Here is a 22,493-nt window from a genome sequence, read left to right on the forward strand (position 1 = left end):
TACCCTCCTATGGCTTTTTATCCTTCTCTCTGTAACTTCATCTCAAGTTTTCTTTCTGACCGTTCTATTGCTGCTGTGGTAGACCGTCACTGTTCTCCTGAATCTGTTAACAGTGGTGTTCCTCAGGGTTCTGTTCTGTCACCCACTCTCTCCCTATTATTCATCAGTGATCTAAACCAAACTTCTTGTCCTATCCACTCCTATGCTGATGATACCACCCTGAATTTTTCCTTGTCTTTTCATAGACATCCAACCCTTCAGGAAGTAAACATCTCACATGGGGAAGCCACAGAATGCCTGACTTTTGATCTTTCTAAAATTTCTGATTGGGGCAGAGCAAACTTAGTATTGTTCAATGCCTCAAAAACTCAATTTCTCCATCTATCAACTTGACACAACCTGCCAGACAACTATCCCCTATTCTTCAGTGATACTCAACTGTCCCCCTCTTTTACACTGAATATCCTCGGTCTGTCCTTTATTTGTAATCTTAACTGAAAACTTCACATCTCATCTCTAGCTGAAACAGCTTCTATGAAGTTGAGTGTTCTGAGATTCTCTGCCAGTTTTTCTCACCCCCCCTCACCCCATCTGCTAACTCTTTACATCTGTCTTAACTGTCCATGTTTGGAGTATGCTTCAAATGTGTGGGGGGATTCCACCTATACTGCTCTTCTAGACAGGGTGAAATCAAAAGCTTTTCGTCTCATCAACTACTCTCCACTAACTGACTGTCTTCAGCCTCTCTCATTGCTGCAGTGTTGCATCTCTTGCTATCTTCTACCACTATTTTCATGCTAACTGCTCTTCTGATTCTGCTAACTGCATGCCTCCCCTTCTCCTGTGGCCTTGCTGCACAAGACTCTTCTTTGTTTCATCCCTATTCTGGACACCTCTTTAATGCAAGAGTTGACCATTGTTCTCAATCATTTATCGCTTGGGTACTAGTGGGTGTTGACACTGTCTCCTACCTTCCTGTCTTCCTACTACCCTGGCACCCTGCCACCAACCCACACCAAAGGTTGCTGCAGTTTGCCAAGTTGGCTATCACACTGGGCAAATTTTTTTATGGATCTTTGATCATCTATCATAGATGTTAGCATAAGTGGACCTACTATTTTTTTTTTTTTTTTTTTTTTAACTAAGTGAGGAGTTGGCCAAGGGCAACAAAAATTTAGAAAAAAACCCTTTGAGGTGCCAGTCCCAAATAAAGGTCAAAAGGACCATCCGGAATTGGAGGATAAGTACTGTAGGGTATGTGACAATGCATGGTTGCTATAATGTACAACTGCAATAATGCCCTGAAATTTTAATAAATATTTAATCTGAGTAATGAACCAAAACTAGCAAGATGAACTTGCCGTTTGTGCAAGCACTGGAATATTAATAAAAATTTAATCAGAATAACAAACTAAAACTCACAAGACTAACTCACCAGCTGTGCAAGCTGCTGCTCACCTATCTGGCGCTTGTCCCTTCCTCCCTTTTTTCCTTTCCTCTCCCTTCTTTCATCTTGTATCAAACCTCCCTCCCTGTCATCTCCCCTCCCTCTTATCTGTCAGAAATAAGGGACATGGGAGTGATACCCCCCCCTCTCTCTCTCTCTCTCTCTCTCTCTCTCTCTCTCTCTCTCTCTCTCTCTCTCTCTCTCTCTCTCTCTCTCTCTCTCTCTCTCTCTCTCTCTCTCTCTCTCTCTCTCTCTCTCTCTCTCTCTCTCTCTCTCTCTCTCTCTCTCTCTCTCTCTCTCTCTCTCTCTCTCTCTCTCTCTCTCTCTGGAAATAAAGATTTTTTGTCTTGAGGGATGCACCTTTCTACCATGTGTTCATTATGTTAAGGATTTACTGTAATTTATGATAATTGAAAGAATAGGTCAGGCTCTTTGGGCTGAAAGACTGAGCTGGTGGGGACATCTGGTGAAAATTGAACCCATCTCCCTATCATGTATAGCAAAAGAACAAGGTTTGGAAGGTTTAGGTCAAGAGAAAGAGTGAGGAATGTACACCTCCATGCCAGACACTGTAGCTGCCCAAGGGCAGCTAAAGGATTTTAGATCCACACGGTGACACGTAATCGTTTATTGCATTCGGCCAAACTTGAAGACATACATAATAAACATAAGACGTGCGTAGCACTACTAACCATTAAATACTGTATCAATATAATGCATCACTAATCATGGATTATGCTAAATAGGGGAATTGACCCCTTGTAATACAGATGTGGAACTCACATGTTTGGGGTCTTAAGGAGGCCTGTCACCAAGCAACACCTGTGTCTGTATTGTAGTGGTCTAATCTTTCCTGGAGTAGTCATACCCAAACTTGGTGAAGGCACAAAGGGATCTGTCCCTCTGGGTTTTGTCCCTGCTGGCCCTCGATGCCTCACACCTACCCATCTTATCCTTAGGTCAGCAATAGTTCCTGGGTGATCCATTCCTCTACAGAGATCCCTCTGTGTCTTATCTACTCTATATGCCATGTCATCAACTTTACCAGGTAAACACGACCCTCACTACCTCTCTATAGCTAAGCTCTCCACAGCTAGTTCCTCTCACACAACTTCACTACTGCAATCAACTACTATAATGAATTCAGTTTCCTTAATCTCTACTCTAATTAACTCAGTTTCCTTAATGTTACCCATGCTTCATATCAGTTTCTCACCACCAGCCTCACAGGACCTTGTGAGGGGACACAAATGGCGATTATACTCCCCTCATTTACTTCTATCAGGTCCCCTCTTAATCTACCTCTCTCTAAAGAATATAAAAGTTAACAGCTTCAGTCTTGCTTTGTAAGGAATACTCCTCATCCCCAGTATCCTTTTAGTCATTCTCCTTCTAATAGACCTACTGTATATCCTTCCTGTAATATGGGGACTAGAACTGCACGGCATAGTCTAGATGAGATCTGACCAGCACCAAATATAACCTTAATACTACTTTGGGTCTTCTACTTTTATCAGTCCTAAAAATTAATCCTTATACCCCATATGCTGTGTTTCTTGCCTTTATGCATTGCTTCCTTAGATGAAGTTCAGAGCAAACTATAACTCCTAAATCTTTTTCGTACCCTGAACCTACCAGAGTTTCATTGTTTATTGTGTACCTACTGTGTGAGTTTCTTCTACCTTTTCTAAGTACTTTGCACTTGTCGATATTAAACTGCATTTGCCATCTGTCTGTCCATTCTTTCATCCTATCTAAATCTGCCTGCAAGGTGATGGCATCCAATTCTGACCTAATTAATCTACTATCTTCCATGTCATCAGCAAATTTACTATCATCACTACTAATGCCACTATCCAAGTCATTGATATATAGTACAAAAAACAATGGCTGTAATATGGATCCCTGTGGCAGCCAACTAATTACTTGATCTCACTTGGATTTAGAGCCATTTATTACAACTCTGTTGCCTGTCAGCCACAATATTATTCAGCCTAACACCCTCCCATCTATCTCTGATGAGGTACCTTTTCAAATGCTTTACTAAAGTAAGGTTATAGGATTTCACAACCATCACCATTATCTGCTGCCTTGTAAACTTTACTGTAAAAACTTAACAAGTTCGTCAGGCAAGGTTTCCCTGTGCTGCGACTGATTTATCAAGTTAGTTTGTCTAAATGCTCCCTAATGTTCTTTGCTGTTACTGACTCCATTATTTTAGCTAAAACAGAAGTTAAGCTGATGAGTCTATAATTAGATGTTAAAGTTTTATCTCTTTTCTTAAAGATGGGCACTACATTCACTTGCCTCCACATTACTGGTACTTCACCTTGCTCTAGTGATTTCCCAAAGACAGAAACTAACAGTTCACTAATAATCTCTTTGCATTCCTTAAGTAATCTGGGATACATTTCATCTTGTCCTGGTGTCTTGAACTTTTTAGCCTATCTCCTGTTCCACTATCTTCTTAGTTATGGTAATATCTGTCAGCTTCTCATTCTCTTCTGCTCTAAACATCTGCTTGCTATTCAGCTTTTCCTGCATGTTTTCCTGGGTGAAGATGGTTAAAAAATATTCATTCAGAATTTTACTAATCTCCCCAGAACTAGCCAGCTCCCCATCTGCTGCCTATTGTTTCTCTATTCTTCATCCTATATACCTGATAAAATCCCTTGGGATTTTATCGCCTGGCTGGCTACCTTTAATCATAATTGTTTTTAGCTTTCCTCGTTAACCTCCTGACTGTTCTAACTAATTCATTATATTGTATTGTATTGTAATTCATTATATTGTATTGTATTATAATATATTAAATCCTTTTCCCCTGCCTTTAATCTCTTATATATACTTCTCTTCTGCCCTATGTAGTGTTTTAACTTAAGTCATCCATTTAGAGTCATTCTTCTGTGATCTTATTGCTCTATAAGGGATGTTTGCTAATTGTCCTCTATGTAATTTATCAACAAAATATTTATATAACTCATCTGCATCTCATCTTGGACCCATCCATCCTCTCCACTCCATCTTCTACTCGTCTCAACCTCACCTTGCCCATCTCAGCATGACCTGACCCTCCAACATACTCACACACACATCTCCCCCTCTCTCACTCCTCCAACCCTTCTGGACACTTCTCCCTTCCTCATGCCCTACACCCTCACACCTCACCTCAACTCCCTCACCCTTCCTGATCTCCCTCAACTCCGTCCTGAACCTTACCTTCCCGTGCATCCATTACCAGTCAACTCCTCGGAGTTACCTTTTCAAATCCTTCAAAATCTGCTCTCCTAAAGTCAGGTATTTTACTTCTGGTTTTGTTTCTAAAAGTTTTCTCCCATTTTAATTTGTACCTAATTTCACAATGGTCACTGTTACCTAGCTGTCCTCCAACCTCTACCAGCGTGACTGCTTCTTCCCTGTTAGAATTAAATCTCAAATATTAATCCCCCTTCTTCTATCTTGTTTCATTCTCGTGCATTCTAATGAGATTCAAAACCATCAATAAAGATGTTTAATGATTTCATGAATTTTGTTGAGTAAAAGCATGTGCGATACATGCATGTGCGATACATGCAACTCCCAGGACGGGTCGTCATTGGCCGTTTTTCCTGTGCTGTTGTGGAGAGGGAGTTACTACACTCTGGCTGAAGCTTCTAGTGGCCTTGCCTCAAGTGTGGCAAGGAGGTTCTGCTAATAATTTCACTTTGATGGATTTTTGACCCAGTTGCAGAATTCATTCTGATATTCTCTCCATCTCTTGTCATAGTAGGATGGTGGGGGAAGACAATGGCATGGAAATATTTGTTTTGGTTAGGATGTTGCTTACACTACTCTGGCTTTAGGTATCTCGTGTAGTACTGCAAACAAAATGATTCTAAAGGAAGCAAGCAGTCTTCAACAAAGAGGCCCAGAAACTCTTTATAGCAACTGTATGTTTGTTTCTTGTAGACAGGCCCACAATCATGATCTCCTATGTACGTATCTGGAGTGTACAATGTGTGAATTCATGTTATAAGAAACCACAAATAATCAACACTTCACAAAATCAGAATCAGAATCAGAATCAAACCTTTATTCCATTTTACAATGGTTATTCTTAGATCATACATTGTGAGATCAGTGATGCCTTAAAAAAGATAAAATGAGATGTGTTTTAACAATCAATTATAATACATGATAAAATCTAATTATGACTAAAAAACTAAGATATGTATCTGCATCATAATTAAAACTGCATATAAAACATAACAAAATTATAATAAAACAGAAATAATAAGATAATCAGGGATAAAACATAATTTCAAGCTAATAACATTGGCTACTCACTAAACTGGTGCTTAAAAAGATGGAGGAACAGCTGTTTCTTAAATGAGTGTAGTGAGGGTGCGTTTCTAATGTCGCAGGGGAGGCTGTTCCAAAGTGTGGGCCCAGCCACCAGCATGGAGTGTGCCCTTGTACAAGTGTTATTTATTGGCACATATAGTTGATGGCGTTGTCTGGTGTGGACACTTCACTGACTAGTGGCATGTGAAATATATTGTTAAGAGAGCTCCCCCTAGTTACATTGAACATCAAAGTTCCCATTTCAGACATATACTTTTGTTTTATCTTTAACCATCCAAGCCCTCTCAAGAATGGGGTAATGTGTTCATGCCTTGCAGCACCACCAAGAGCGACTTTAGCGGCAAGGTTTTGCAATTTTTGTATTTGATGCATGAGTGTTTTGTTGGTAGTGCCCCACACCTTTATTCCATAATTAATGATACTAAGGACAAGTGACTGTATCACTATTACTCTTACACTTTTACTGAAGTTGTTCTTTATTCTATTAATATAAATTATGGTACTAAAAATCTTATGGCTTATCTTATTTACGTGTGAGTCGAAAGTCATACTCGTATAAGGATCGAAATACACACCCAGATTCTTGAGAGAGCTGCTGGGAACTATGGTGGCACTGTCAACCGATAAGGAAGCGTTGGACGGAATCTGTGACACAAGTCTCCTGCTGCCAACAAACATACATTGAGTCTTGTTTGTATTTAATTCTAGACCATTTGAATTTTTTTTATTTATTTAATTTTTTATTTTATGTAGGAGGGACACTGACCAAGGGCAACAAAAATCCAATAAAAAAATGCCCACTGAAATGCCAGTCCCATAAAAGGGTCCGAAGTGGTAGTCAAAAATTGAAGGATAAGTGTCTTGAAACCTCCCTCTTGAAGGAATTCAAATCATAGGAAGGTGGAAATACAGAAGCAGGCAGGGAGTTCTAGAGTTTACCAGAGAAAGGGATGAATGATTGAGAATATTGGTTAACTCTTGCATTAGAGAGGTGGACAGAATAGGGGTGAGAGAAAGAAGAAAGTGTTGTGCAGCGAGGCCGCGGGAGGAGGGGAGGCATGCAGTTAGCAAGATCAGAAGAGCAGTTAGCATAAAAAGAGCAGTAGAAGACAGCTAGAGATGCAACATTGCGGCGATGAGAGAGAGGCTGAAGACAGTCAGTTAGAGGAGAGGAGTTGAGACGAAAAGCTTTTGATTCCACCCTATCTAGAAGAGCAGTATGAGTGGAACTCCCCAGACATGTGAAACATACTCCATATGTGGACGGATAAGGCCCTTGTATAGGGTTAGCAGCTGGGGGAGGGGGGATGAGAAAAACTGGCAGAGAATCTCAGAATACTTAACTTCATAGAAGCTGTTTTAGCTAGAGATGAGATGTGAAGTTTCCAGTTCAGATTATAAGTAAAGGACAGACCGAGGATGTTCAGTGTAGAAGAGGGGGACAGTTGAGTGTCACTGAAGAAGAGGGGATAGTTGTCCGGAAGGTTGTGTCGAGTTGATAGATGGAGGAATTGAGTTTTTGAGGCATTGAACATTACCAAGTTTGCTTTGCCCCAATCAGAAATTTTAGAAAGATCAGAAGTCAGGCGTTCCGTGGCTTCCCTTTGTGAAATGTTTACTTCCTGAAGGGTTGGATGATTATGAAAACACGTGGAAAAGTGCAGGGTGGTATCAGCGTAGGAGTGGATAGGACAAGAAGTTTGGTTTAGAAGATCATTAATGAATAATAAAAAGAGAGTGGGTGACAGGACAGAACCCAGAGGAACACCACTGAAGTTTGCCTACATTCAGCCTGTTCCTAAAAGGGATGACTGTTCTAATCCCTCAAACTACCATCCTATTGCTTTAAATTCCTGCCTATCTAAAGTTTTTTAATCTGTCCTGAACAAGAAGATTCTTAAACATCTATCACTTCACAACCTTCTATCTGATCACCAGTATGGGTTCCATCAAGGCCACTCTACTGGTGATCTTCTGGCTTTCCTTACCGAGTCTTGGTCATCCTCTTTTAGAGATTTTGGTGAAACTTTTGCTGTTGCCTTGGACATATCAAAAGCTTTTGATAGAGTCTGGCACAAAGCTTTGATTTTCAAGCTACCCTCCTACGGTTTCTATCCTTCTCTCTGTAACATCATCTCAAGTTTCCTTTCTGACCGTTCTGTTGCTGCTGTGGTAGACGGTCACTGTTCTTCTAAATCTATTAACAGTGGTGTTCCTACAGATTGAAAATTAGACCTTAGACCGCGAATGTTGCAGAAGTTAATGAAGAAAAAGTTGAGGGGGTGTCAAGACACTTAGGGTCGTCAACAGAAAGGCAGTCCGACCTGGGGACATTTATGGTCCCCTCTCCAGATGGGGACTCCGAGGCTGGTGTAGGAGTCGCCATGATGATTTTAAAATTTTTGAGTGAAGGGTGTGTGTGTGTGTTATTAGGTGCTTGTAGTTTTGTGTGGAGGAAGAGAGTTGTCTTTAGAGGGCAAGCTGTGACTGCCCCCTTGTGTTGTGAGACACAAAGGGAAACGTTCAGTGAGGTCACAGCTGGGTTTGATTATAAGTTCACAGCACCCCCTGAACAGTGCTTTAGACCTCACTGGGAGTAATTATCGTTTCAGCAAGTGTCTACTGCCTCCTCCTCTAAATTAAAGTAATGTTTTGATTTTGACAGGGTTTCTTCTCCCCTTTGCACGAGATCTTGTAGTTTATCTATGTGGCCAGTAAGGATGAACTGTGTATCATCAGTATGTTGGATACTAAGACAGTCAGAGATGTATTGCAAGAGATCATTGACGTAAATTTGAAATAGAACTGGGCCAAGTACTGATCCCTGTGGAACCCCATAAGACACCTCTAGTTTATTTGACATATGTTTGCCAATTCGGACAGACTGTGTTCTTTGTTGCAGGTAACTGCTGAACCAAAAGGAATCAATATTTAGCTCTTTTGATTTATCCATTAATATATTATGACATGCTATCAAAAGCTTTAGATAGGTCACATAAAGTAATTAGGGATAGGTGCTTAGTGTCAATATTTGTATATAATTTATTTGATAATGTTAAGAGAGCACTCTTTGTGGAGAGTAAGGCTCTGAAGCAGTGTTGAGTATTACTGAGAAGGTGATTCCTTTCAAGGTGTGAAATGAGTTGACTTGCTATTATTTTCTCCAGAACTTTTGATGTTATGGGCAATAAAGATATTGGGCGATAGTTTTTTGGTTCGTTGATATCTCCTGTTTTAAAAATAAGGACCACTATTGTGCGTTTCCACAGGGAAGGAAATGACCCAGTTACAATTGAGGTATTTAATATGCATGTCAGGTATGTAATGATAATTGGCAAGGAATCTTTTAGAAAGAGCTGTGGAATGCCATCAGAGCCATATGATGAAGTGTTCCTTAAGTGTTTTATCACTAGAATTATAGTGTTGTTGTCGGTGGGCTCAGGTCAGAATGTGCTGCCCGCTGGAATGTTTGCTTGATCAGTGCTGAGTTGCTCTGTATTATCATAAGATGGCAAATTGTGTTGTGATTTCTGAAAAGTCTGCTTCCCAACATTAGCAAAAAAATTGTTAAAATTGTTGACTTTGGTTTTAACTTCCTCAGTGTCTCCTGCTAACAATGGACATGTTTTATTTGTAGTGAGGGGTATGAGTTGCCTCAGTGTGCTCCAGGTGGTGGCTGTATTTCCTCTTTCGGCTTCAAGTTTTTGGTTAAACTAATCTGACTTCGATCTATGAAGTAACGTTTTTACTTGTTTTTTTAAAGCCTTATATTTATCCTGCAAGTTTACATTATATCTGTCTTTCTTGAGATGCATCTGTGTGTCATTCCTCTCCCACATGAGGTCTTGTAGGTTAGCACTGGTCCATGGGGCAGAGGGCCTTCTAATTTCTCTAGTTACTAAAGGAGTACATTCGTTTTGGCATTTTGTGAAACATCTAGTGAATATATTAACCTGAGTCTCTACATTATCAGTTGCGAATATCTTATTCAGCTCGTTACACTCCTGCCTCAGCAGACCACAAAACGTATCGAAGGAATAAAAATGTAAATCATGGAATGTTTAAAAAATTGGTGTGCACTTTGGTTTCCTTAAATTTACTGTAACTGTAACTAATTCATGGTCAGTCACAGTGCAAGGAATAGAGTCACTATGGATGAGTGACTGAGGGCTATTTGTTACAATAATATCATGGCTTTTTAATAACCTTGTTTAATTTTGCATTAGCAATAATTTTCCCTAACTTACTATTATTTGAAAAAAGATTGTCGTTAAAATCACCTAAAATGTAAAATGACTTATTTTTCAAGCTTACAGCCTTGATGACATCAGTAATATAGTCATATGTACGTTAAAGAGATTTCGGATGTCAGTACAGGCAGCCTAGATTGACTGTAGGGAATTTACAACTTAGTACCAACAACTATACATCCTCAATACTCTCAAGTCTCACAATATTAAAGTCGACCATAGTAACCTTATAAACATCCTTCACATACAAACTCCTCCTCCCCTAACTTTGTCACATCTATATACATTATAGTTAGGTATGAGAATATGCTCATCGGAAGTATCGGGAGATAACCAAGTTTCACTTACACATAGTATATCACTGTCTCTATCCATGATTAATATTTCTATCTCTTCCTTATTACTTAATATACTCTGGGCATTTATGTGATCAACTTTCATGTTTCTCCTTTTTGTAGTACCCGCTATGGCCCTTCCTTCCTCGCTGTCTCCCTATTCATTGTATGTGTAGTTGTGGCACAGCCTCTGCTTATGTCCTACTCGGTGACACAAACCACATCTATTCCAATGATCGAAGCGGCAGTTTGCTTGGCGATGGTTGTATTCTCCGCAGTTAAAGCAACCATGTCTGTAGTTTCTCTTAGATGTGTTATATGCGTATTGTGTTCTGTGTGGCGTATATGGTGAATATGGTGATAAACAAACATGATATAAAAAAATCCTGAAATCCTGGGAATCTTATGAAAAATATTTTATAATCTTGAGTTCTTGGTAAATAAAAAACAACATCGAACCATTGCTTACACTACATTATGAATTTCACAGTCTTTGAAGATACTTTTTCAGTATATGTAATTAATTTTCTGTCATTTATTTCCAGGAAGCAAACTTTTTTGGATGTCAGCAGTGTTGATCCCATTGGCAGTCACACAGACCATCACCAGCCTTAACACACCTCCATCCTTCTGATAGATCCAGAATACAAGAAAGTGGAAAAATGGATGAGGATAAAATATCATCTCATGCTGAGCTAAAGAGGTTTTTTCAAGAGGCTGTGAGTCATCTGTTGGAAGCTGATCCACTCCTATCTGATCTCCATCCACAGGTCACTCTTGAAGAGGTAAGAGTGATAACTTTTTAAGAAATATTAATAATTTTCATCATCAACAACGTAATCAATGGAGCTGATGATGCAAAATACCATATTTTCATATCCTGATGTACATTTGATGCATTCTGTGTGAAAATACAATTATACATGAAGGAGGAAAAATCAAATAATAGAATGGTCACAGTTGTTCAGTGAAGCAAATGCAGGATGTGATGTCATGCTGTCCACCAGAACAACTGAATATAGTCTGTTCAGACAAAGAATCTCAGTGAGGCCTCTGTGTTTGGTTGGCATCCTTGCTGACCACTGGCCTGCTGAGTTTGAAAGACACTCAATCATCCTTGAGAAATGCTTATATTTCTTCACTTAGCTCAACAACTGCACAAGTTAGGCTGCATTCACATGAGCCATTTTTTTTTGTGGTCAATGGCCACCACAAAAATATTGTCAAATATAGAACACACACATCTCTATGGCTTCATTCACATGGGCCACTTTTTTGTGGCAGCCACAAAAAAATATACACAGAAACACTAAAATCTCTTTTACATTCTTTGCTTTTTTTTTTTTTTTTTTTATGTAGGAAGGACACTGGCCAAGGGCAACAAAAATCCAATAAAAAAATGCTCACTGAAATGCCAGTCCCATAAAAGGGTCAAAGCAGTGGTCAAAAATTGATGAATAAGTGTCTTGAAACCTCCCTCTTGAAGGAATTCAAGTCATAGGAAGGTGGAAATATGGAAGCAGGCAGGGAGTTCCAGAGTTTACCAGAGAAAGGGATGAATGATTGAGAGTACTGGTTAACTCTTCCGTTAGAGAGGTGGACAGAATAGGGGTGAGAGAAAGAAGAAAGTCATGTGCAGCGAGGCTGCGGGAGGAGGGGAGGCATGTAGTTAGCAAGATCAGAAGAGCAGTTAGCATGAAAATAGCGGTAAAAGACAGCTAGAGATGCAACATTGCAGTGGTGAGAGAGAGGCTGAAGACAGTCAGTTAGAGGAGAGGAGTTGATGAGACGAAAAGCTTTTGATTCCATCCTGTCTAGAAGAGCAGTATGATTGGAGCCCTCCCAGACATGTGAAGCATACTCTATATGTGGACAGATAAGACCCTTGTACAGAGTTAGTAGCTGGGGGGAGGGTTGGGAAAAACTGGTGGAGATGTCTCAGAACGCCTAACTTCATAGAAGCTGTTTTAGCTAGAGATGAGATGTGAAGTTTCCAGTTCAGATTATAAATAAAGGACAGACTGAGGATGTTCAGTGTAGAAGAGGGGGACAGTTGAGTGTCACTGAAGAAGAGGGGATAGTTGTCTGGAAGGTTGGGTTGTGTCGAGTTGATAGATGGAGGAATTGAGTTTTTGAGGCATTGAACAATACCAAGTTTGCTCTGCCCCAATCAGAAATTTTAGAAAGATCAGAAGTCAAGCATTCTGTGGCTTCCCTGTGTAAAATGTTTACCTCCTGAAGGGTTGGACATCTATGAAAAGACGTGGAAAAGTGCAGGGTGGTATCATCAGCGTAGGAGTGGATAGGACAAGAAGTTTGGTTTAGAAGATCATTAATGAATAATAAGAAGAGAGGGGGTGACAGGACAGTACCCTGAGGAAAACCACTGTTAATAGATTTAGGAGAAGAACAGTGACCATCTACCACAGCAGCAATAGAACGGTCAGAAAGGAAACTTGAGATGAAGTTACAGAGAGAAGGAGAGAAGCCGTAGGAGGGTAGTTTGGAAATCAAAGCTTTGTGCCAGACTCTATGAAAAGCTTTTGATATGTCCAAGGCAACAGCAAAAGTTTCACCAAAATCTCTAAAAGAGGATGACCAAGACTCAGTAAGGAAGGCCAGATCACCAGTAGAGTGAAGTGATAGATGTTTAAGAATCTTCTTGTTGAGGATAGATTAAAAAACTTTAGATAGGCAGGAAATTAAAGCAATAGGACGGTAGTTGGAGGGATTAGAACGGTCACCCTTTTTAGGAACAGGCTGAATGTAGGCAAACTTCCAGCAAGAAGGAAAGGTAGATGTTGACAGACAGAGCTGAAAGAGTTTGACTAGGCAAGGTGCAAGCATGGAGGCACAGTTTCGGAGAACAATAGGAGGGACCCCATCAGGTCCATAAGCCTTCCGAGGGTTTAGGCCAGCGAAGGCATGGAAAACATCATTGCGAAGAATTTTAATAGGTGGCATGAAGTAGTCAGAGGGTGGAAGAGAGGGAGGAACAAGCCCAGAATCGTCCAAGGTAGAGTTTTTAGCAAAGGTTTGAGCAAAGAGTTCAGCTTTAGAAATAGATGTGATAGCAGTGGTGCCATCTGGTTGAAACAGAGGAGGGAAAGAAAAAGAAACAAAGTTATTGGAGATATTTTTGGCTAGATGCCAGAAGTCACAAGGGGAGTTAGATCTTGAAAGGTTTTGACACTTTCTCCTAATGAAGGAGTTTTTGCATAGTTGAACAGACTTGGCATGGTTCCAGGCAGAAGTATAAAGTGCATGAGATTCTGGTGATGGAAGGCTTAAGTACCTTTTGTGGCCCACCTCTCTATCATGTATAGCACGAGAACAAGCTGTGTTAAACCAAGGTTTGGAAGGTTTAGGACGAGAAAATGAGTGAGGAATGTACGCCTCCATGGCAGACACTATCACCTCTGTTATGCACTCAGCACACAAAGACGGGTCTCTGACATGGAAGCAGTAGTCATTCCAAGGAAAATCAGCGAAATACCTCCTTAGGTCCCCCCAACTAGCGGAGGCAAAACACCAGAGGCACCTTCGCTTAGGGGGATCCTGAGGAGGGATTGGAGCGATAGGACAAGATACAGATATGAGATTGTGATCGGAGGAGCCCAACGGAGAAGAAAGGGTGACAGCATAAGCAGAAGGATTAGAGGTCAGGAAAAGGTCAAGAATGTTGGGCGTATCTCCAAGACGGTCAGGAATACAAGTAGGGTGTTGCACCAATTGCTCTAGGTTGTGGAGGATAGCAAAGTTGTAGGCTAGTTCACCAGGATGGTCAGTGAAGGGAGAGGAAAGCCAAAGCTGGTGGTGAACATTGAAGTCTCCAAGAATGCAGATCTCTGCAAAAGGGAAGAGAGTCAGAATGTGCTCCACTTTGGAAGTTAAGTAGTCAAAGAATTTCTTATAGTCAGAGGAGTTAGGTGAGAGGTATACAGCACAGATAAATTTAGTTTGAGAGTGACTCCAGTTGTAGCCAGATGGTGGAAAACTCGGAAGATTCAAGAGCGTGGGCATGAGAGCAGGTTAAGTCACTGCACACATAAATGCAGCATCCAGCTTTGGATCGAAAATGAGGATAGAGAAAGTAGGAGGGAACAGAAAAGGGGCTATTGTCAGTTGCCTCAGACACCTGAGTTTCAGTGAGGAAAAGAAGATGAGGTTTAGAAGAGGAGAGGTGGTGTTCTACAGATTGAAAATTAGATCTTAGACTGCGAATGTTGCAGAAGTTAATGAAGAAAAAGTTGAGGGGGGTGTCAAGACTCTTAGGGTCGTCGACAGAAATGCAGTCTGACCTGGGGACATTTATGGTCCCCTCCCCAGATGGGGACTCCGAGGCTGGTGTAGGAGTCACCATGACGATTTTAAAATTTTTGAGTGAAGGGTGTGTGTGTTATTAGGTGCTTGTAGTTTTGTGTGGAGGAAGAGAGTTGTCTTTAGAGGGCAGGCTGTGACTGGCCCCTTGTGTTGTGAGACACAAAGGGAAACGTTCAGTGAGGTCACAGCTGGGTTTAATGATAAGTTCACAGCACCCCCTGAACAGTGCTTTAGACCTCACTGGGAGTAATTATCGTTTCGGCAGGTGTGTACTGCCTCCTCCTCTAAGGGGATTTTCTAAAGTTTCATCTTGTATGAGGAGCATCTCTTTAACAAATTCAGAGTGCCAGTCTTCAGGAATATTAGTATCACTGAAGTGTATACTTATATGCCTTTTGTTATACACAGAAAAACTCTCTGTAATTTATTTCTAATCTTTCAATTATTCTCTTCAGGTTAGATGTAACATAAGAAGTACAAGATCATTAAATTAAAAAGAAATTGGAAATAAAAGAAGATGAATGGTACAATCCTACCATATAGAAATTAGCCATTCTTTCCATAATCGTACCCAGAATAACAGAGGAACACATGATATGTGGAAGAATATATGATTTTGTTCTGGGATGCAGATGTAACAGCTTCCTGGCACATGTTCTTCAAATTTTACATAAATAATTTATTTTGGGGTTACACAAATTCCAAAGCTTCAGTCCATAGAGGGACATACACTGACTGCTGAAAAGATGTATTTTAAATGTGTGCAATGTACATTGGAGCTGTTTTTTTTTTTTTCTTTTTTTTTTTTTACAAATGTAGGAAGGACACTGGCCAAGGGCAATAGCATTAGTTCTTACCTTCATATCTCAGTATTCAGGAGACTTCCATGTGATGATAAAACATGTCTGAGATGCTTTTCTTCAGAAACAACTTTGATATTCACACTAAACGTTATTAATTTAATACTGTTAATAAAATCTGAAAAAATTAAAACTGCACCTTCATTAAGATTAAAACATAAAGCATATTCCTAACCATAACCTTCACATATCCCTATTAGTCAACATGTGGTGCTGAGATTAATAACATCATCACCATATACAAAAGGCATTGGTACAAATTCTGCCCATGTAACACCCAAGTTCACTATCAGTAATTTGCTCTATCAGGAAGTTAATGTAAACAGAAAATAATAATGGGCTAAGGACTCCCTTCCTGCTTCACTCCATCATTTATCTCAGAATCATCTGACCAAGTTCCATTCTAGCTGACTACTGCAGGTTCCATTCTAGCTAACTACTGTAATGTTCATGAGGACATGTTAGTGAGGAGTCTGATCACTAGTGAGCAAATTTTTCTATCATTAAGCAGACTAAAAAGTTTATTGTACTCCACTCTGTCAAATGCTTTGGAAGCATTTGATGATAGAACAAACACACTTGATCCCCCTGGCACGATAATACTGAATTGTCACCGGGACTGAAATGTGCAGAGTGATGTAGAATATTCACTTTTATAATCAAATTGCATGTGACTTGTTGTTAGCTTGTCTTGAATAATACTGATTAAAACATAATGTAGTATCTTACTAACTATAGAATTTAGGGATATTGCTCTATAATTAGTGGAGTCACAACATGATTTTTGTTTATTTGGGTTTAATAACTGACTTGGTGAATGACTGCAACATCCATCTTTAAGCATTGGTCTAAAAATTCTACCTAAAATGTTTCAAGCCATAGATGAAGTGATTACTTGTAATATTGTATGTTTCATCTTTTTTGTTCTTTGCCAGAGCATCAGTAGCATTTTTCCACTATACTTTTTTTCATGTAGGAGGGACACTGGCCAAGGTTAACAAAAACCAAATAAAAAAAAAAAGCCCACCATGAACAGGGTCCAAAGTGAGTCAAAAATTGCTGGATAAGTGTCTTGAAACCTCCCTCTTGAAGGAATTCAAGTCATAGGAAGGTGGAAATACAGAAGCAGGCAGGGAATTCCAGAGTTTACCAGAGAAAGGGATGAATGATTGAGAATACTGGTTAACTCTTGCATTAGAGGTGGACAGAATAGGGGTAAGAGAAATAAGAAAGTCTTGTGCAGTGAGGCCATGGGAGGAGGGGAGGCATGCAGTTAGCAAGATCAGAAGAGCAGTTAGCATGAAAATATAAGTAGAAGATAGCTAGAGATGCAACATTGTGGCGATGAGGGGGAGGCTGAAGGCAGTCAGTTAGAGGAGAGGAGTTGATGAGATGAAAAGCTTTTGATTCCACTCTGTCTAGAAGAGCAGTATGAGTGGAACCCCCCCCCCAGACATGTGAAGCATACTCCATATGTGAACAGATAAGACCCTTGTACTGAGTTAACTGCTGGGGGGATGAGAAAAACTGGCGGAAACGTCTCAGAACGTCTAACTTCATAGAAGCTGTTTTAGCTAGAGATAAGATGTGAAGTTTCCAGTTTATATTATGAGTAAAAGACAGACTGAGGATGTTCAGTGTAGAAGAGGGGGACAGGTGAGTGTCACTGAAGAAGAGGGGATAGTTGTCTGGAAGGTTGTGTCGAGCTGATAGATAGAGGAATTGAATTTTTGAGACATTGAACAATACCAAGTTTGCTCTGCCCCAATCAGAAATTTTAGAAAGATCAGAAGTCAGGCATTCTGTGGCTTCCCTGCATGAAATATTTACTTCCTGAAAGGTTGGACATCTATGAAAAGATGTGGAAAAGTGCAGGGTGGTATCATCAGCATAGGAGTGGATAGGACATGAAGTTTGGTTTAAGAAGGTCATTGATGAATAATAAGAAGAGAGTGGGTGACAGGACAGAACCCTGAGGAACGCCACTGTTAATAAAATTAGGAGAAGAACAGTGACCATCTACCACAGCAACAACATAACAGTCAGAAAGGAAACTAGAGATGAAGTTACAGAGAGAAGGATAGAAGCTGTAGGAGAGTTGTCTGGAAATCAAAGCTTTGTGCCAGACTCTATCAAAATCTTTTGATATGTCTAAAGCAACAACAAAAGTTTCAGTAAGGAAAGCCAAATCACCAGTAGAGTGGCCTTGACGGAACCCATACTGGCGATCAGATAGAAGGTTGTGAAGTGATAGATGTTTAAGAATCTTCCTGTTGAGGATAGATTAAAAAATTTTAGATAGGCAGGAAATTAAAGCGACAGGACATTAGTTTGAGGGATTAGAGCGGTCACCCTTTTAGGAAAAAGGCTGAGGGTAGGCAAACTTGTTTCAGTCCCCATGACAGAACAACGAGGAACATTTTTAACTTTGCAATTATCATTGATAAGTTGATTCATCTCATGAACAGTTTTGTTAATGTTAGCTGGAACACTTTTGTATAATCTGTTTGCAATGTCTTGGTCCCCACAATACCCATCAACTATTTCAGAAAATGTACTGTATTTGCTGGCATGTTAGATGTACCTCAGCATAAGATGCACCCCTATTCTACAAGGATGTTTTGTGGGAAAAAAAAAATGTATTATGTTTCATCATAAAGTTATTGAAATAAAATTATTGTGTGTGTGTGTGTATGTGATTACCTAGTTGTGTCATGCAGGAAAGGAGCTATGTTCGTACTGTCCTGCCTCTGTATCTATTATTATCTAGCTTGGCCTTGAAATTATGAATAGTTTTTGCTTGTACCACATCCTTATTTAGACAGTTCCATGTATCAACTACTCTTTGTGGAAAACTATTCTTTTTGATATCTCTTCTACAAATTTCCTTTTTCAGCTTCTTTCCATGTCCTCTAGTGTCTCTTGTATGCCACATCACAATGTCATTGCTGTGTAGCTTTTCCAGTCCTTCCATTAGTGTACATATTGTAATTGAGTCTTCTCTCTCCCTTCTTTGTTCCAGAGTTGGAAGGTTTAGTTTTTCTAGTCTCATTTCTTATGTCTCTTCACTTAAGTTTGGGATCATCTTTGTTGCTGCTCTTTGTATCCTCTCTAGTTTCCTGATGTGTTTCTTGAGACTTGGTGACCAAACTACGGCTGCGTACTCTAATTTCGGACAAATCATCGTTACAGTTAGTTTCTTCATCATGTCTTTATCCAAGTATGCAAATGCAATTCTTATATTCGTTAGCAAATTCATTGTTTCCCCAACATTCTTGTTTATATGGTAATCAACTGTTAATGTGTCTGTTACTATCACTCCAAGATCTTTTTCCTTTATTCTTTTCCAATATAGTCATCTCCCAACTTGTAATCACCAGATGGTCTTTTTTTACTCTTCCCGAATTCCAATAAGCTACATTTCTTTGCATTATAATTAATTTCCCATTTACAGCTCCATTTTTCAATCTGGCTCAAATTTTGTAAAGCTTTCTGATCTTCCTCCATTTCAATTTTTTTCATCAATTTAGCATCATCTGCAAATAAACTCATATAGCTGTTGATCCCTTCTTTCATATCATTAATGTGCACAGTGAACATAACTGGAGCCAGTACAGAACCTTGAGGTACTCCACTTGTTACTTTCCTCCAAGATGACTTGATCACTGTTCTCATTTCTCTGTTGCTTAGGAAGTCTTCCATCCACTTCAAGAGTCGCCCTCTCACTCCACCAATGTTCTTTATCTTCCACAGGAGTCTCTTATGTCTCTTATGTGAAAAAGGCCTTGTCAAAGGCCTTTTTGAAATCCAGGTAGATATCTACCCATCCATCTCGCTCTTGTACTACATCAATTATTCTCGAGTAAAAACAAATCAAATTAGTTGTACATGATCTCCCTCTATGGCATTTATCATGTCATTTTCTTCCCAAAATTTCATCTATCTATCTTTCACAGTTTGTTCACATATTTTTGCAACTGATATTAGTGATATTGGTCTATAATTCAGAGGGTCTTTTTTACACCCCCCTTTGAATACTGGTACAATATCAGCCTTTTTCCAGTCCCTTGGTACCATGCTCTCTTGTAATGAATGCTCTACAATATGATGTATTTTGTCTGCCAACTGACTGTTGCATTCCTTTAAAACCCAGTTTGATATACCATCTGGTCCCTGTGCTTTATTTGCTTCTAACCTCTGCCTCATTTCCTGTATTTCATTGATAGTTACATTAATTTCTTCAAGAGAGTTAACTGCTGCTCCTTCACTTTCTTGTATTATAAACTTTCTTTCTTTGGTGAAGACTGACTGAAAGGCATCACTCGTCACCTCCACCATATCCTCAATCTCTTCATATTCTTTGCCATCCACCTCTAATTTTTCAATTATTTCCTTTTGTTGTACTTTATTGTTGATATGTCTGTAGAACAGTTTTGGTTGGTCTTTGCATTTATCTATTATATCTTTTTCATATTTTCTACACTCTTTTCTTCATATCTTAACATATTAATTTCTCTTTGTCTTATACTCTGTCCACAAATTTTGTCTTCTTCCTCTCTCTCATTTTTTTTCAAGCAGTATCTCTTTCTTTTTTTGATATTTCACATCTGTTAAACCAGTCCTTATGTCCAACTTCTTTTCCTCTTACTTTTGGTATATATATCTTTGCACTCTTTCATTATATATTTTGAGGAACTCATTCCATTTTCTTTCCACTCCCCTTACTTCTTTAAACTTAGTCCAGTAAGTTTCTTCAAAGTATTTCTTAAGATGATAAAATTTTTCTTTCTTATAATTGAATCTTTTAATCCTATGGCTTCTCCTTAATTCATCTTTAAATTCTTTTAAGGTTAGTTCTATTACCACGTGGTCACTTTTTCCTATTGGACATTTGTATTCCATTTTATCAACAATTTTTGGTTCTTTTGTAAATACTAAATCTGTTCTTGATGGTTCTTCATTTTCTCTGTATCTTGTGTTTTCTCTAACCTATTGGGTAAGTGTGTTTCCCATTGCCAGTGTCAAGAGTCTGTCCATGATGTGACCCCTCCCGTAGTTGTCAAATCTTCCCAGCAAACTTCTTTGCACTTAAAATCTCCTAGCAGTACTACCCTGTCATTCTTACTCTTTATTCTGTCCAGACAATCTCTTGTGTCATTCAGTAGAGTATTATATTCATCTAAATCCCATGAGCTTGTCTTAGGTGGGACATATACCACAACAAAGGTCCTTAGATCATTTCCTGCCTATTTTATCTTCACTTCAATCATTTCCTTGTTTCTTTCTAAAAAAAAAAAAAAAAAACTTCTCCCACTTGTAGCTCTTTCCTTGTCAACATCATTACTTCACCAACCTGTTTCTTTTTTCTATTCTTCATCCATATGTTTTACTTCGCTACATCATTAACTGCAGTAATTTGATCACTTAATTTAGATTTAGTAATTCCCATAATGTCAGGCTTATTTTCTCTTAGGAAATCATTTAAGTCTTCTTGTGCTGACAACATCCCATTGATACTGGTATATGCCACCTTTAGCTCTTTCATGTCTATAACTTTCAAATGGAATTTCTTTTTCTATTTCTCAGTTCATTCCCCATTTTTTCCTTTTGCCTGATTCAACATATCATTCATTTTCTTTCTTTCCCTTCACTTAAGGGTCTTCTTATCCATCTTATTTGTTTAAAGTTGTCTTTTTGCCAGTTTCCAGGCACTAGACAACTGTTTCAGCTGCAATTTGAGATCTAAACCTAACTTTGATTGGCCTATTACCTCCTTCCACATATTTGCCAATCCTTGTCACTTCCTCAGCCTCTTCCACTGTGCTGTCACTTTCCTCAACAGCCTGACTAATCACTTTCTTGACTGACTCTTTATCAAATTTCTCTCTTTCATATTTGATAGGTTTCATTTCATCCTTGACACCAAACACTACTACACACTTTTTCTACTGTGCCCCTAACTAACTTCTCCTTTTGCTTGGTTACTTTCACCACAGAATTTTTCATCTCTTCCTTCAACTGCATTTCTATAATGTCTTTGATATTCATCTTTTCCTCTTCCTGCTTTTTTTGTCCAATCCTGTTGCCTTTTATTAATTTTGTTGACATTTTCTGTATTTACATTTACTTTCTTAACACAGTCCTTAACTTTCTATGCATAACTGCCACAGCTTTTCCTTAATTCACAATTTTCTCTTTCTAGAGAAGCTTCCTTAACCGTCAATTCATGCACAGTTTTTTTGAGCATCAAAATCTATCTAAACACAGTCGTTCCTGGTATTTCTGTTTCTTCTGGTCTAAAACCTCAGAAATCCTTCATACTTGGACTATTACTTACTTCTAACCAACTCTCCATTCTGTCTTCATCTTTGTCGGCCATTTGTTTACACTTATTATCTGTTTCATCTTTTGCTTGGGCACCACCACCCTCTGCCTCTTGTTTATTTTATTTTTTCCTACTACAGGGTGGGACAGTACATATAGCATAGCTCCATACCTTTTTGTGACCACAACTTAGGCCTGGAGTTTGTGTTAATTCCAACTTCTATCCGGCAAAGCTGTATTTCTTCTTGAGCCCTCTTGCAACACGTCTGCTCAAGGCGTATGCCACACAGTGTGTGTGTGTGTGTGTGTGTGTGTTATGTAAGAGAGCCACTGGGCAAGGACAACAAAAATTTTTAATAAAGAGAAAAGCCCACTTAATGCCAATTCTCATAGAGATGTCAGATAGAATAATAAAAATACAGGATAAGTGTCTTGAAACCTCCCTCTTGAAAGAGTTCAAGTCATAGGAAGGAGGTTATACAGAAGCAGGCAGGGAATTCTAGAGTTTACCAGAGAAAGAGATGAATGATTGTGAAAACTTTTATTATTATTTGCATTAGAGAGGTGGACAGAATAGGGATGAAAGAAAGAAGAAAGTTTTGTGCAGCCA

At 39.2% G+C, this 22,493-nt stretch overlaps 1 protein-coding gene across 6 annotated transcripts in view; it reads left to right on the forward strand.

Annotated features, from left to right (window-relative positions):
- Positions 1-22,493, forward strand: part of LOC135113189 (U11/U12 small nuclear ribonucleoprotein 25 kDa protein-like) — a 65,760-nt gene that overhangs the window by 18,588 nt on the left and 24,679 nt on the right. For 5 of the 6 annotated variants that reach the window (XR_010274746.1, XR_010274743.1, XR_010274742.1 and 2 more), the window contains one exon: positions 10,922-11,161. Coding sequence is in view for 1 of the 6 variants with exons in the window: in XM_064028313.1 (XP_063884383.1) it covers positions 11,039-11,161 (123 nt within the window). In the remaining 5 variants the exon portion in view is untranslated. Of the gene's footprint in view, positions 1-10,921; positions 11,162-22,493 lie in introns of those variants that run through there. The other variant, XM_064028313.1, reaches the window with a different exon arrangement.

The sequence above is a fragment of the Scylla paramamosain genome, chromosome 25, assembly GCF_035594125.1.
Source record: "Scylla paramamosain isolate STU-SP2022 chromosome 25, ASM3559412v1, whole genome shotgun sequence".
Lineage (NCBI taxonomy): Eukaryota > Metazoa > Arthropoda > Malacostraca > Decapoda > Portunidae > Scylla > Scylla paramamosain.